This window comes from Pieris napi, chromosome 20, assembly GCF_905475465.1.
Source record: "Pieris napi chromosome 20, ilPieNapi1.2, whole genome shotgun sequence".
Taxonomy (NCBI): Eukaryota; Metazoa; Arthropoda; class Insecta; order Lepidoptera; family Pieridae; genus Pieris; species Pieris napi.
The window spans coordinates 2,054,734-2,071,206 of record NC_062253.1 but is presented as its reverse complement, the minus strand read 5'-3'; the positions used below and the strand labels follow the sequence as shown (position 1 = coordinate 2,071,206).

The 16,473-nt window shown below is 34.8% G+C and overlaps 1 protein-coding gene across 1 annotated transcript; it reads right to left on the bottom strand.

Moving 5' to 3' along the window:
- Positions 1-354: 354 nt before the first annotated feature.
- LOC125059853 (beta-alanine transporter-like) lies at positions 355-15,669 on the bottom strand. Its single transcript, XM_047664495.1, has 12 exons — positions 15,468-15,669; positions 9,115-9,290; positions 7,950-7,995; positions 7,227-7,337; positions 6,354-6,457; positions 5,618-5,811; positions 5,269-5,389; positions 4,005-4,140; positions 2,892-3,408; positions 1,882-2,013; positions 1,104-1,285; positions 355-785 (listed from the first exon to the last, which is right to left on the bottom strand). Exons 1-12 carry the CDS (start codon positions 15,597-15,599, stop codon positions 609-611), a joined length of 2,028 nt encoding a protein of 675 aa, XP_047520451.1. The 5' UTR covers positions 15,600-15,669; the 3' UTR covers positions 355-608.
- Between the last annotated feature and the right edge of the window lie 804 nt (positions 15,670-16,473).

Below are 16,473 nucleotides of genomic sequence, written 5' to 3'. Positions count from 1 at the left end.
TATCATTTTATTAATGCAAGTACAGTAATCCCACCTATAACGCATATTCCGTTCTCCCTAGAACTCCGAGATATCTCAAGTTTTATTTCTTTACTTTGAAATTTAGTGATCTGTCACGTCCATAATTACTTGTGTGCCTGTAATTACCTTTGCACCTGTTTCAGTAATTGTGTTGTTATAAAATTAAACTAAATTTAATTAATTTTCCTAGTTCTTGAATTGTTATAAAAATATGGATTTACGAGAATATTCCTACAACGCGATTTCCTATTCAGCGGAAGACCGGGACCGCGTTATAGGGGAATTACTGTATACACCAAATAAAAAGCGTTTATAAATTTTAATATATTTTTATAATAATTTTTTTACATTCATGATAAAATTAAAAAAAAATACTGTAACAATAGAGTGAATCTCTACCGCTATTTAACGCAGTGTACCCGCGTAGCATTTAGTAATTTTAATACTTAAAATAACATAAGTAGAATGGCCTCCGCAAACTTAGGTACAAACTGAACCAGTGGCACTAACTAAATCATTCAAGTAACTGTTAACTATTAATAAACGACTCTGATTGACACAATTGGACTGATTTAGTTTCGGAATCATCATTCCTCTTCTTGTACGCAGCTGAGTATCTTGAAGTCTCTTCCATAAAGCTCTCCATCACCCAGGGTTTGAGGTAATGGCTGGTTCAAGGTCTCAGGTAGAAATAGTGATGTGAAACCAGCAGCTATACTTAGTACACCAATGATGAGCAATGGTAAAGCCTTGAAGATCACTGCCTGAAAATGTTTATAATTTTCTAAGTTGTCAAAAGACCATCACATAATAAATATTCAATTTGATTTTTCAGATTTTAAATCAATGAAAATAAAGAGAAGAGGGCACCCTAGAAAAAGAAGTATAGAAGATAGAAAAGTGGTAGCAGAAAGCGAATGGAGCAAGAATGCTTTGGATGAAGGAAGAGATACCTGTGAAAGGGTTCTGATCAATGGTATTTAAGGAAGTTAGAATAATGAGTAACAAGAAAAAAAATGTTTATAACAAATTAAAGGGCTTTATTATAATTATTACAAATCAATGAAAAGATTAAAACTTACCAAGTATACAATATAAGGGCAGGCCAGTAGACCAACACCAGCGATGAAAGACGAGGCACCCATTGCTTGAGCTCTCAAAACAGTAGGCAAAAGCTCCCCAATTTGAACGTAGAATACAGCAAAGCAAGCCGCAGCAGATAGTCTACCCAGCATGGCAAGAGATACCGTTACCCATGGTAAATCTATAAAGACAGTTTTATTGTCATGACTTCTTCAGATATAACACAATATCTTTTGTTTCTTTACTTTCATTTGATTTTAATAATACATTTTAAGTACTAATAGTAGTTTATTAACGTTAGCATCTTTTTTGTATTTGTCAAACCCCACATCACAAAACAAAAACACAAAACATAAAGTGTGTATTACACACCCTCACTTTCACACCATCACACAGCACAGCCGAATTAAGTATTACATATTATTTATTCATTTTTATTGATGTTTTCCGTTCGTAATTGTTTGAACTTTTTTTATATATATTATGTATTCCATCTTTGTGCATATTTTAAGTATAATTGTTTTTTTTGTATATAAATTATGTTAGCTGAAATCAGAAGTATTACGATTTACGATATAAAATATAAATAAATAAACCGAATTGGAGGATTTGTCTATTAGAAAACTTGTCAACTTCAAATTGTTGTTGAAGTGTCAACGTCCATTTGTTGTTTCATTCTAATCTATTTGATCTACGTTCTATAATCACACATTCCTTCTAAACATAAGTTGTAATGGTATCCTTAAACACAATTAGGAGTAATGGAAATGTATATACCTTCAGGAACTAATCCGCAGCAAACGCAAGCGATTCCTCCAATTGTAGCGAAACTAAAAAATACCCATCGTCTTCCATATCTTTCGATACAACGCCATGCTATGAAATAAGAGGGTAGCTCTACTGCACCACCTGAAATTATTTAGTTTTATGAGATATAAAAGGTATTATTCACAAAAATACACTTAACCTCTATTCGTAGTCAGCCTTTGTTTTTGCTACATTCTAGATTCTCGATTACTACAGAGAAATATTTTTGACGTTTACGTTGAGATAGTTAACGGAGACAGGAGGCATTTTCATATGATCTTTCATATCACGCACGATATCAAAATATTAGTTTGATTTTGGTTTTCTTATACAGTTTATTTCTAAATTATTCTTTTAACCTCAAAAGAGTCTGGTCAGTGACTAGAGCAGTGGTGCCCTAGTAGCTTCAATGTTCGACTCTCATCCGTGAGGTCGTAGGTTCTACCCTGGCTGTGCACCACTGGACTTTCTATGTGCGCATTTAACATTCGCTCGAACGGTGAAGGAAAACATCGTGAGGAAACCGGCTTGCCTTAGATCCAAAAAGACAGCTTGTGTCAGGCACAGGAGGCTGATTGCCTACTTCCCTATTATATTGACAAATGATCATGAAATAGATACAGAAATCTGCGGCCCAGACCTATGGTTGTAGCGCCACTGATTTATTTTAGTTTTAAGAGTCTGGCCACCCACAATACAGGAATGTCCTGATGTGGGTGGGTGTGGTAAAATAATGCAACAATATAGGGTTTAATTAATAAAGTGTGTATTTATGACTTTATTTATTTATAATACATATAGTAATTTATGTGTTAATTTAATATTGGTAATAAATATTAAACAATCCTATACTCACGAGCCCACTGATTTGGCAGATTTGAATAAAGCTAGCGAAAGAGTAAGCAATAAATGATTCTAGTTTCGACCCAATAATAACTAAAATATAGGCTTTAAAAATCAGAAGAACTTTCAGTACTCACCAATAAAAAATGCTAAATAGTCATCAACACCTAAATTGGGTGTGTTATAACTTAAGCTATTATAAGCTACACCAACAGCTACCCAATTGAAGGTAAGAATAAAGAATTTCTTCCTTATATTCGGATATCTGAATATATCCAAAAGCGAAGCTTCACAATCCCCTTCGGAATTTTGATCGTCCATTATTTTATTCTCGATATCATCATCTTCAATACTTATGAGTCTATTTACTATTTGTATAGATTTTCGTCTTAAGGTACTCATTTGTAATATTATGCTTTTTTCATTATTTGATGCTTGAGATTCACTTCCGTCGTCATTTTTACTATCGTTGGCATTTAATAATGAATTCTCGTTTAATTCTTCATTAATTTCGGCTATTCTTTTAAAATCTGGTTTGAATGATGGCATATTGCTAATTCTTCTTTCTATGTATTCCTCTCGGAGTGATGTCCTTCTGATTTTCGGCATTCGACCATTGGATAGTTCGAGGTCATCTTCTTCTTTTATTGTTTTCTAAAAAGTAGTTGACGGTGATAATTTATAAGGTTACACAAAATTTGCTGTATACTAACCTAACCTAACCTAACAGTGATTGAATTTTTCGATGCCCATGAATTTTGGTATTGAAATTTATAACATTAGAAATTTAGAACTTTATAATATAGTATTTTGTTTTCAGGTTTCAATTATTCTTAAGTTAATATTTCATTAAACCGTTGGAAGTGTGGAGTACCCTGATGTACAGGTATCCCTAGACTTAGTTCAGGGGCTCCAATATCTGCTAAAAATGTAACTTGTTATTGAATAAAAAAAATTGAATTCTATAATCTATGCTTAAATTATAAAGAGGGAATGTTTGTGAGGTAGTAGGGGGTAATCTAGTGAACCGCTGCGGTAAATTACTTTACCAATAGAAACCGACGTTATTTGTGAGTAGGTATATGCTGTACCCGAAAAATGGAAAAACTTTTCGGAGAGAGTCAGATCTGCGAAGTAAGTCGGAGAAAAAACGGCGAAATGAAGACGTTTCACACGAACATTGTCTGAAGAGGTTTTAGAGAAAAATTTTAAACGCTACAAATAAAACATAATCGTAATAATAGTCTTACGTGTAACTCCAGTAAGAAACCTCGCGGCAGAGTGATGCCGTTTCTCTTAGCAATACTTATTAGGACCTTCTCAGCATCAGCGATTCTCCCTCTTCCAACCAACCATCTTGGTGATTCTGGCAGAATAAAGACGTATCTGAAACATAAGTTTTATCTACTTTTCACGGCTTACATGCAACTTGGCGATTAAAGAGTGGCGGAAAGTTATTGCCAGTTCTTCTCTTCCGTTCTATGCCCTTGATTTGAGAACTGGCAGTAAATGTAAAATTAGAAGCGTAGTGTACATTTTGTTACCTATATGAACAAATGATTTTTGAATTTGAATTTGAAAACTTGATGATGAACAGTAATTAAAGTGTTGATAAGCCCATCATTATCAGACACAATAAAACAAAATATTCCTAGTAGGGTTTCTAATAATAAAAAGGGTGCGCGCGTAAGAACTTATACTTCTTTGGCATTATTAAAAATAGTTTTTGATTGCATGCAAGTAATTAATTACAAATAAATAATCAAAGACCGTAAAAGGAGTCATTATAGTCAATAAAGTTCAGTTTACATTTGAAAAATTAAATAAATAAATATGTTTTATTATTCTCTTACATGAAGTGTAACATAAATTCTATTATTATTCGAATGTTGTTTTTAAATTATGTCCAATGCCGTAGCATTTTCCGTGGCCAACTTCATTCTGTTAATTTTGTGTCACGGTGCGCGCGTATCGTAAAATTTCACTCTCATAAATTTTTCATAACGCGCCTAAAGAAGTATAACTTCAAAAAATTTGAGAGGTGTCAATGGACACACGGATGGAGCGAAGTTCCTTTCGTTTGCGTTTATTTTAATTGGTATCATCAGTATGATAGATTGTCCTGACACCATTATTATATTTTATCGTCTATTAAAGTTTTAAGAGACCAGGAATCTAAAAGAGGAAGAGGTATGATGTTGTGCTACGCAGCGATTAAAATATAAAATACCCTAAGTATAAATTAAGTGGCACAATTAATAAGCATATTTCGTATTTCGTGGTTCGGATGTTTTAATTAAGTCTCAGACTTACTGAATATGCATAAAAATTTAATAAGAATCGGTCGATCCGTTTCAGAGTATGGGAACGAACATTGTGACATTTTATTTCATAACATAAGCTTTTAAAATGTATTAGATAAATTTGAAAATTCATCGTTGCCAGTGTTGGTCATTGTAAGTCTTTTAGCGCTTAAACGTTTAATAATTATTATTTGCTTTTAGAATAACATACCCGAATAATAGTAGAAATGGTAGGCTCGTAGCTAGTGATAAGTAGAACCAATCTCGAAGTGCATACGCTAGTAGAGCGAGTAAGCACATACCACTTGCAAACAGCATGCCAACAACGATTCCTGAAAAACATAGGCATTTATAAATAAAAACATAGACATAGGCAAAAAAATAACTAACAATAAAATGTATGTATAGTCTCATGTTCAGACTCGTATTGAAATTGAAAAATGTGCCCGGTCAAAAAGGTTAGCCATCTCTGACATGTCAGAAAATGATGGCTGTCAGAATTCTACGGAATAAAAAATCAGAGTATAGTAAATTTTGAATTTTGTTCCATAACAACTTACCAGCATTTGTTCTTTGTGCTGGCGGCATTAATTCTAGAGCAAGTATGAATGGTAACTGGTATAACGCTGGAAAGAACAATCCACAGAATATTCTCAACACGACATAGATCCAGTAATTTCCAGGGAATGAAGTGGCGATTGATAGAGGCACTTGGAGAAGAATCATTAGCAGGATTGTGGGGCGTCTGCCATATCTGAAAAATTGAATAGTCTCTAGATCAGCCTTTTATGCCTGACAAGGTCCATTGATGCACAGCCGGGGTTCGAACCTACCACTGCTGTGTGAGGGATGAGAGCGCTCTTGCTATTAGGCTGGCATTGTTATTATTTGTCCTTTGAAAAAGGGCGGACAAATTTAAAAAAAAGAGGAAAGTTGGCCTAGTGGCTTCACTGCGGCTGAGCGACTGAGGTCATTGGTTCGAACCCCGGCTGTGCATCACTGAACTTTCTATGTACGCATTAATACGAGCACGTACGTTGATTTCTCATTGTGAGGAAACCAGCACGCCAAACCCAAAAAGTCGACAGCGTGTGTCAGGCACAGATGGCTAATCACCTACTTGCCTAATAGCAAACCTAAATTAACACGAAACAGATATAGTTTTTTTTTCTTTCTTTAAGACAGAAGCATAAGAACGCTGCCCGTTCTTATGCTTCTGTCAATAGATCACTTGTATATACGACTTAGTCCAGTCGTTCAGATACATCAATGATATAAAAAAAATAAGACTAGTACCTGTCAGACATCCATCCAAAAAACAGGTTTCCAAAGATAGATCCGACCCAAAATAAAGCATTACTGGTACGCGGTAACCAGTCAGCATCGCACACCAATAAGTACTGAAAATTTAATGAAATATGTGAAGTGAAGTTTTAAATTGAATACTCGAGTTATGTATCCTAACTGATGTTAGGTTAAAAATATGGTGCCAGTGGCGCCAGAGTCTTTGCATGTGTATCAAATAATGGAACAGTTATCTGATATCATTTTTGAACCCTAAAGCTTCCTTTTTGTGATGACACTAAGTTTCTTTCAGTTACATTAGTATGCCTTTAACAAAAGAAGATCAAATTTGCTAACACCACCACCACGCATATTTTCTATCTGAATTATATAATTTAAAGTCTAGCATTAATCATTAATTCTTAGTAGGAGGATATACATATAAACAATCAGGGAGTGGCACAATATCGGAAGAATAACGGCAACCATTTCTAAAGATGGTGAAACTTAAAAGTTTGTGGCATAAGGAGTTTCAAATGTCATATCTCGTTTAAACGACAAATAAAGAGACTTAAAAAGATACTGATGTCGTGGTTTCACCAGAATACAGTGTGATTTATTATCTGGACTGGACAAAATGGTAATTTTTGTAGTAATATTTTGACTGGAGCAATCGCTGGATAGCTTATGGGAATACATCTGGAATGACAGTTAGTACTTATATTACTTAGAAAGTAAAGTATATTAAGTATGAATATACTAGGGTATGAACTTTATTGAACTCTATTGAACTAATTTTTGGAAAAGATTTTGAATCGAATCAGACATTTCTATCATCCAGACATTAGAACGTTGAATGATAAACCTGGAGGAGCCAGTCAGTACCTGGGTAACCAAAGTCCGTTTGTAAAGCTCTGTGCTGAAACTCCATCCGTTCTCGCATTTCTTTGCTTCATCGCTACGTACAGCTAGTATGGCTTCTGTTATAACTGAAGTCTGAAATTGAAGAAAAAACATAAAATATAAACATTATATAAACAAAACATTTTGTTCATTAGGGCGGGGAAGAAAATAAGAAAACTGAACTAAAAATATGTACACTAAAGTTTGCTGTCCCTTGGATATTTGGTCTATCGTCATTAAATATGAGGTATTGGTGTTCCCTAGACACATAGTTAGAGAATAGAATCGGTACATGCTCTTGGGCCGTGGGGTTCAAGTACACAGGTGCTAATTAAAGATTTAAGTTGGCGTCTGGTTGATAGTACCGGTGACCCCAGAGCTGGTGCTTTCCTCGCTCAACGAATATGTATCGCAATACTTGAGAGCTTGCCAGCTCTGGGTTCTATCTAACTCTTCTCTTGATTATTGGGAGATTTCTTGAAGATTTAGTGGGGAAGATCGGGAGAAAATTGCACAAAATAGAGTGAGATGGATCCAGTGGGAGGATGCCTATACTCTATAAGAGTTCCTTTAAAAAAAAATATATAAAATATTATTTCTGTATAAAATTATGTGTGTGATACTTTTGTAAAGATGTATGAATGTTTCAAGAAATAAATGAGGTTTAATTAATATTATTATTATAAAATAAGTCCAATCCCTTACAGATACGTTGAATGGAAAACTTTCGTTCGTGTTGACATCCTGGGACCTGAAACAAAAGCTCAAAATTATTACAGTTCTGAAATTAGATTCTTAACCACCATAATAGTACATATGCCTTACAGACTAAACAACATTCCTCAAATCGAACCCTGAACTTCCATAGTCTAACAAAACATTTATAAACAAAAACAACAAAAAAACAAACGTTCCTTATTTACAGTCTCTTAAAATAAATGTACTGATTTTTGGTTTATCGTTCGGTAATTAAGGCCAAAAGATTCAAAACAAAACTTTTTGGTTATCTGCCAAAAAACATTCATTGTGGAAACAAATGAATTTACTGATCAGAATATAAAAATGCAGGTTTCGTAGTAATTTCTTAATTTGTCTCGCGATCAGATATTATCGTTATTGTCTATTATATTTCATGTCGCGAACACAGATTGAAAATCATCGGATAGTTGAAACAAGAAAGTCCGTTGGATCTGGCTCCTTTTAAAAATTCTAGCATTTCTTAATTTACTGTCATCCTTGAGCTCGCAAGTTCGATCCCCGGCTGTGTATAAATGTACTTTCTATGTGCGCATTTAACATTCGCTCGAACGGTGAAGGAAAACATCGTTGGGAAATCTTGCCTTAGACCTAGTAAGTCGATTGTGTGTGTCGGACACAGGAGGCTGATCATCTTGTCTTGATTGACAAATGATCTTGAAACACATACAGAAATCTGAGGCCCAGACTTAATTTTTTTTTGTGTATGACACTTGAATGACCTACACGAGCTCCAAGTGTCTGATTGTCAAGCTCGGTTCTCTAGTTTTGGAGGCCAAAGCTCATTTTGGGTTACAGTAAACTTTTTATCATTTATATACTTCAATAAATAAAATAATATTTCGTCAAACTTATTAGAAACAATAGACGATCGTTGTAGTCTGAACCTCTTGTAATATTAATAATGTGACTTATTTAAATTTATTAAAAATAAGGAATCAGTATAATTGAAATATTTTATATCAAAATTCTATCTCTGTTGGACAAATTGTCTTAAACTCTGTTAAAAAGAGACAAGTACTTATGTAATTATAATTGTACTTGCGTAAATTGCGTCATTTGATAGCTTATAAAACAACGTTTTAATCGTAAAATTAAAAAAAGTAGAAAATACCTATTAAACCTTTCCAAATAGACAAAGAACTCTCTCGAATCGACGCTGTAAGCTCTGCAGCTGTCAAAGACACCATGCTGTTCTGGTACGGTCAAGTTTCGGTAGAGCTCGTCGTCCAGAACCCTCAACTCCGGAGGAGGAGCACACCAGTGTCCAGGTGTTGCGTTTGTGAACACCTGTAACATATGGTTGACTGTTTTACCTTTGATTTGACATAAAATTCAAATGATTCTTAAATATTTCTTATATATTTTTTTTAAACTAGGTAAAAATTCGCTTACGCAGGCTCGGGGCAGGGGACTGTGGGGCTGGGTCTACACTCAAAGCCCTCTGCTATTCAGAGGGATAGCGAGATCCCACCCACTAAAAACACCTCAGCCCTTCACATGCCCTTAAGATGGACTCTCGGGGTTCGCCAGGCACCCTACTCAAGGGACCCGGGTTTATACCTGCTCAATCATGACCTTCGGTTCCGAGCCACTTGAGACCGAGACCACAGTCTTGAGCCTTCTTATATATTCTTAACTTAGCCTTAGTTGAGTTGTACTGGCTGTTTAACTCTTCTGTTTGGGCTCCGCATGAAGCTAAATACAGAATATATAATATAATAAAAATAAAGTGTAGAAGTCGAAGTAAGAAGTAGACATGGGGAGAAATGGCCTGTGCCGAAAATCAATCTGGAACTGTTTAGGAAAAACACCTTTTGTGTGGCCATTAAGGTTTACAATAATTTACCAAAAGAATTACATTTAAAACAAATAAATACATTTTTTCCAAGAGAAGATCTTCCGATCTTCTTTTGATTATTTGTGTGAGTAGTTAGTAACCTAACCTGTAGTTGATATAAATTTAATAACGTATGACATGATATGTACGATACAAATAATATAAGAACTGACCAATTCATATGACTAATAATGTAAAATTCCTTTAAAGACAAATTTGCGCGCCATGGCGTGTGGCAGAATATGCGAACTTACGATTGTACCACCTTAGACATTTTTGTACCATATTCTTGCAATCAATTATTATTATTATAGAATACATTACACGTTTTCTTTATTACAGATCCACACATAGCACCAATCATAAAGATAGTTTTAGTTAGATTGTAATTAAAAATAATAATCATAAAAGTTATTACAGTTAAATCCAAATAAAGGGTGGCAATAATATAATATCTCTGTTTCACCAACGTAATAATATTACCGGGTAAAGAGTAGAAATACATTATTGCGTTCTAGACATTCGTCAAAATTTCCCTCGTAATGTGCGGTTACTGTGTAGTCCGTAATTACGTTTAAACAGTGAAACAATCTTAAAACAGTTTAGCTGATCTTCAGTCTAATTAGAGAAATTACTGAAATGTACAGTTAGTTATTTTTTAACTATTGACACTAAATACATAGCAACAATGTTCAAATTGTCAATTAGGAAAAAATAGCTTTAATTTAATATGTATTTGTTTATGTAATGTACTTAGTTTCCTACTAACAGCATTACCTTCTTTTGTTTTTCCTAAAAATAATAGATTTTGCTTAGGCTTAGTACTATAAAAATCGTGTATGTATATTGTCAATAATAAATTTGTATTATTTATTTATCTAAAAAAAATATTAAAAACTGGCTGCAATAGCAACGGCTTACCGGTCTTCGTTTTAGCATAAAACAACTTTTAGATATAGTTAGAATAGATATTTGTTTATTCCGAACGTACATAGAAATTGTTAACAAAAATTTCGTTATATTAAAGCTATTTTTTTAAATACATAGGACCCCTACATAGTAGCCCATCAGGCACGTGGCTGTGATGCTAGGCAGCAGGCGAGTATCAAATCTCCCCTTCTTCTTCTTAAAAGGCTTCTTTATTTTCTTAAACTGAGGTCTTCTGGGCTTGGCATCTCAAAACTCGGACGACAACTGCTCAGGAAATCCTCATGATATTTATGAGCGAGTCGGAGCCCGCTACCTCTTATGCTATTAGGAAGCTTGCGTATCTCATAGTATATCTAATAAAAGCCCTTTATTCGCTGACCTTATAAATTTACATGCTATTCTAAACAGTAGTATTCTTAAATCTAATTTACATAGCAAAAATAATAAATTTATTAGCAACCACGTCAGGTTGTCTGTCGACATAGGCCAATTGTTTTCACGTCTCTCTATCCTTGGGAGTCCTTTTCCATCCTTTTGGTAGATAGTCTTTCCATCTTTTGATTTGACCTCCTCGCTTTCTTTTCCCGTTCCTCGGATACCACTCTGTTACATCCTTTGTACGAGCCAAGGCTGTACATTTTGCTCACACGTGACGATTTCCTAAATCGTCGGAGTCACGCCCCGAGAGTATAGCCAGACGCAGGCTGTCTTCAACTGTTACTTTGCAGTCATTAGTTTCATTACAATTAACTAAATCATGGGAGTGATTGAGAAGGGACACCCCGAGAGCATAGCCAGACGTAGACACTCTCTTTGACTGCTAAATTGCCTTCAATCGTTACATAGCAATTAACATTTCATTATTTCATATTATATTGCTATACGCGATTGTAATATAGAGTAAAACAAAAATCTTCTATTATTTAAAGCACCCCTGACCAACCGTACATTTTTTTAGTCCATTTTTCTCGTCTAGTATTATCTGAATCGATCTTAGAATAACATAGCAAGTGTGGTCTCTTAAGCATATTACATTGTATGAAAATGCAAAATATTAATTACCATAAACCTGTCCTGCACATAACTAGTTCAACTAATGTTATGCTAATTTTTATTCTACTCGCTCGAACGTGATCATATATTTATGATTTATTAGCTACTTGACAATTTCCACGGTAGAGATTTAATAACAATAAAAACATTTATTTACTAACATTAAACAAACAATAAGTGGCTCTACCTTTTTAGGTCTGGGCCTCAGATTTCTGTATGTTTCATGATAATTTGTCTCTAATACGCAAGTAGGTGATCAGGCCTGACTCATATCGATTTTTTGAGGCTAAGGCAAGCCGGTTTCCTCACGATGTTTTCCTTCACCGTTCGAGCAAATGTTAAATGCGCACATAAAAAGAAAGTCCATTGGTCCACTGTCGGGGACCGAATCTACGACCTTAAGGATGAGAGTCGCATGCTGAAGGCACTAGGCCAACACCGCTCTTGCATGTACTATGTACCCAATAAATACATTTACATAATTTTAACCTACGTGACATAATTTTAACTATTAAATACATCTTAATCTTAATATATATAAATTACGTGTCACGTTGTTTGTCATGGACTCCTAAACTACCGAACCGATATCAATCATATTTGCACACCATGTGCAGTTTGATCTAACTTGAAAGATAGGATAGCTTACATCTCAATTTATACCCGCAATATTATTTTATTGCAAATTATTTGTTAATTATTTGATAGTCACAATTCTAACAGATGGCACTGTGTTGAAAGTATCAACGTTTCACATAAGCTACAATTTAAGGACATTACCACCAAAAAAGCATGGTGGTCCCCATGACTGGTGTTCTCCTACCGTTTCCCTTAAATAGTTTATTACTATGTAATATAACAAAAACCTTAGCCACAGCAACGCTTGGTCTGCTAGTTTTACTATATTTTTTATACACTAGTTATTAGCAGCGAGTTGGTCAGGTTGTCTTCCGGCATAAGCCTCTCCTTGTTTCCACTCGTCTCTTTCATGAGCTGATCTACACCATTCTTCCTTCAGTCTTCCCATCTCTTTGATGGCCTCTTTTCCTTCTCTCTATGAAACCATTTTTTCACGTCTTTCGTCCATTTTTCTTCTTTCGACCTCATTTTATTCCCAATTCGAGTCCATTTAAGTTTCTCAATTTCTTGTTAATACATCGCATTTTTTCATAATTTTTTGTGATATCTGTCACACTTATGTTCAACATACTACGTTCCATGTCCCGTTGACGAACTGTAACTTTCCAATTGTTTGTGCTAATTTAATAGTCCCTTATTAATAAAAATAGCGATACGTTACGCCTGTATCACATACGAGTCCGGTCGCGCTCGTTCAACCCTGACCCGTGAACCTTGAAGATATAACCTTCCTCATGAATCATTCTAGATTTATTTTTATAGAACAGGATACAAACGGGCAGGAGGCTCATGATGTTAAGTGATACCACCATGGACACTCAATGTCATAAGAGAAATTAAGAATTGGTACGCTCTTTTCTTGAAGGACCCTACGACGAATAGGTTCGGAAATATTTCAATGGGCTGCTGGTACCACATAGTGGTGTTAGCTGGTTTTTTCTTCGACTGCAAATCCAACTACCACGAAGTTCTATTTTTCGCGTTAATATATAGCCAAATAACATGGCTTAAAGAACCAAGGGGATGAAGGGTTCCAAAAAGGTGGATAGAAGAAATAGCAGTGGTAGCAGGAAGCGAAAGAAGAAAGAAAGCCATGAAAAAGCTAGAGTCTTTACTCGTGAATAGGTTCTGATCAATGGTACTGAAGGAAGCTAGGATATTAGGATAATAAGAAAAAAATATGTATAACCAATCTAAGCTGTTTATTCTACTTAATTTGTAATAATTGGAAATTAAACGGGCTATTATTATTATTATTATTGGTGAAAGAATTTTCAATCGATTCATAAAATCCAGAGATTACCACAAATATACAGTATTTACAATATTCTTAACCAACATAGTAATAATAATTATTAAAAATTGATAAATAGAAAATTAAAACAAATTTAAAAAGTTTGGTCTCTGTGGAAGTGTACCTTTAATGCTGGCATTCGCTGTACTGCGATTATATTTGTTGAGCAAGGAAAATATATTATATACATACTAGTGATTAGAGTGAATATATTTTTTTTGTTTTTATCCTAAAATTACATTTGGAGGGACATAATGCTCAGTGCACACACTTACACACTGTTTATATGAGCCGAGCATTATTACGTCTTTTATTAAGAAGTTTTAAGATTTTTATAATGAACTCATTTATATCGCTGAATATTTTTTCCTACAATAAAATTCACAAAAAGAGTGTGAATTTACATGAATTATACTGTAGCCAAAACAATAATTATGACTTATAAGTAATATTATGTTTACTTAATTTTCTACGAGCAGTAGGTATTGGCCAAGCGGCTTCAGCGTGCGACTGCAGTCCCTGAGGTCGTAGGTTCGATTCTCGCCTGTGCACCAATGGACTTTATTTCTATGTGCGCATTTAACGATGAAGGAAAACATCGTGAGGAAACCGGTTTGCCTTAGACCCAAACAAGTCGACGGCGCGTGTCAGGCACAGAAGGCTGATCACCTACTTACCTATTAGATTTAAAAATGATCATGAAACAGATTAAGAAATCTGAGGCCAAGGCCTAAAGAGGTTGTAGTGCAACTGATTTATTTTTATTTGCTAATCGAAATGAACAAGCTTTGTCGTACGTTCGAACCCCGCTTTGAATTTTAATGTTTTGCGCAACTTATACTTGCCTCAGTGTTTAAAATGAATAATTCACATATATATTTACTGCCAGTTCTTCTATTCCATTCTACGCCCATGCTTTGAGAACTGGCAGTAAATGTATATTGCGAAGTTTTTTTAAATCAGTAAATACATTTTGTTGATGACGTAGATCAGGGAAACATCCCAAACTTATTTTGTGTCCAGCCCCACCTTAGCCAACCTAAAATTCTTATATATAAAATACATAATTTATTTAAAAAAAAAAAAATTGTTTACTTAAGAAATTTAAATGATAGGTTTCAGGAAAATCACTAGGAAATTGTTAACGAAACAATAAGTAACTTTTTAACACATAATGAAAAACTGAAATTTTAAATTCCTAATAATTTTAATAAAGTTTTTTTTTTTAAGACAATTCACACCAATTGACCTAGTCCCATGCTAAGCTGGTGAAGCTTGTGTTATGGGTACTAGGCAACGGATATACATACATATTATAGATAGATAGACACCCACAACACCAACACAACACCAAATGCTCATCACATCGATGTTCGTCTCAGCCGGGGATCGAACCTGGGACTTGGGGGATCCATGGGGGATTCGCAGTCAGGGGTACTAACCACTAGACCAATGAGTCGTCAATTGAGTTTTCTATCTTAATTTAGTGAGATGCACTTGATGCTTACTACACAGAGATTTTATATTAAGTTCCAATTTGGTTAGCTTCAGTCTCAACATTGATGGATGTTATCTATTTCCAGCAGATTTAGATTGCCCCCCTTAACAATCAAATTACCCTCCTGTGAAGCGTGGGCCCTACGTTGGGAAACACTGGTCTAGATGAAGGTGAATAGAGTGTATGTGAGTCTCCAACCCTCGTTTGTAATACCTGAGAAAACACCAAAAATGATGTTGGTATAGCAGCCAATCCACAGAGCAAATAAAACAGCAAGACATGCCACCACCCTTGCTTTGTTGCTAAGATGGAAGCCTCATCTAGCTCCCTGGTCCATGATGACATTGTCACCTATTCTTTCTCCACAGACGCATTTTATCACTTTCACAGATAATCGAAAAAGGAAAATTTCAAATGCCAAGTCTTAAGTACTTGTTCAAATAAACACTCAGTTTTTGCGGTCACAATTGGTAAGCGAATTGTAAAATACGGGTGCGTCGTTTCGCTTACCGTTAAACACTAAAATAGCACGCAATCATGCGCAGATTAATTTAGGCTGACTGTAGCAAAGCCACCACAGTCACAGAATTTCCATATTGATAAATGACACTTCACAAAAACCTAAAAATTATCGTAATAATTGTTATATACATAGGTAATATTACAAGACTCTTGAATACTAAAATAAATATCACTGTGAATACCGCAAGTTTTAAGTATTAATCAACTAGGTCCATTAACTCGTGATACTCGTTCCAGAGGTTCGATCCCCGGCTGTGAACCAATGGACGCTTTCTATGTGCACATTTAACATTTGCTCGAACGGTGAAGGAAATGTCGTGAGGAAACCGGCTTGCCTTAGACCCAAAAAGTCGACGGCGTGCGTCAGGCACAAGAGGCTGATCATCTACTTGCCTATTAGATTTACAAATGATCATAAAATAGATACAGAAATCTGAGGCCCAGACCCAAAAAAGATTCGGCATTGATTTTTTGAAATAGTTGTAATCAACTTTGTTGTGTATAATTCATTTTATAAATTGCTATACAATGTAACTGGGAACTAGGGACATATTTATTTTATTAAAAATCTTTTATCATTATATCTGTCGAAGCGTTACTGCTACTGACATATGTCACAGAGATTTTAAACTAACAACGTCAAAGTCAAATCAGTTCAAAATCGTAATGCTAGTAGTTTAACAGTTTTCTACAACAT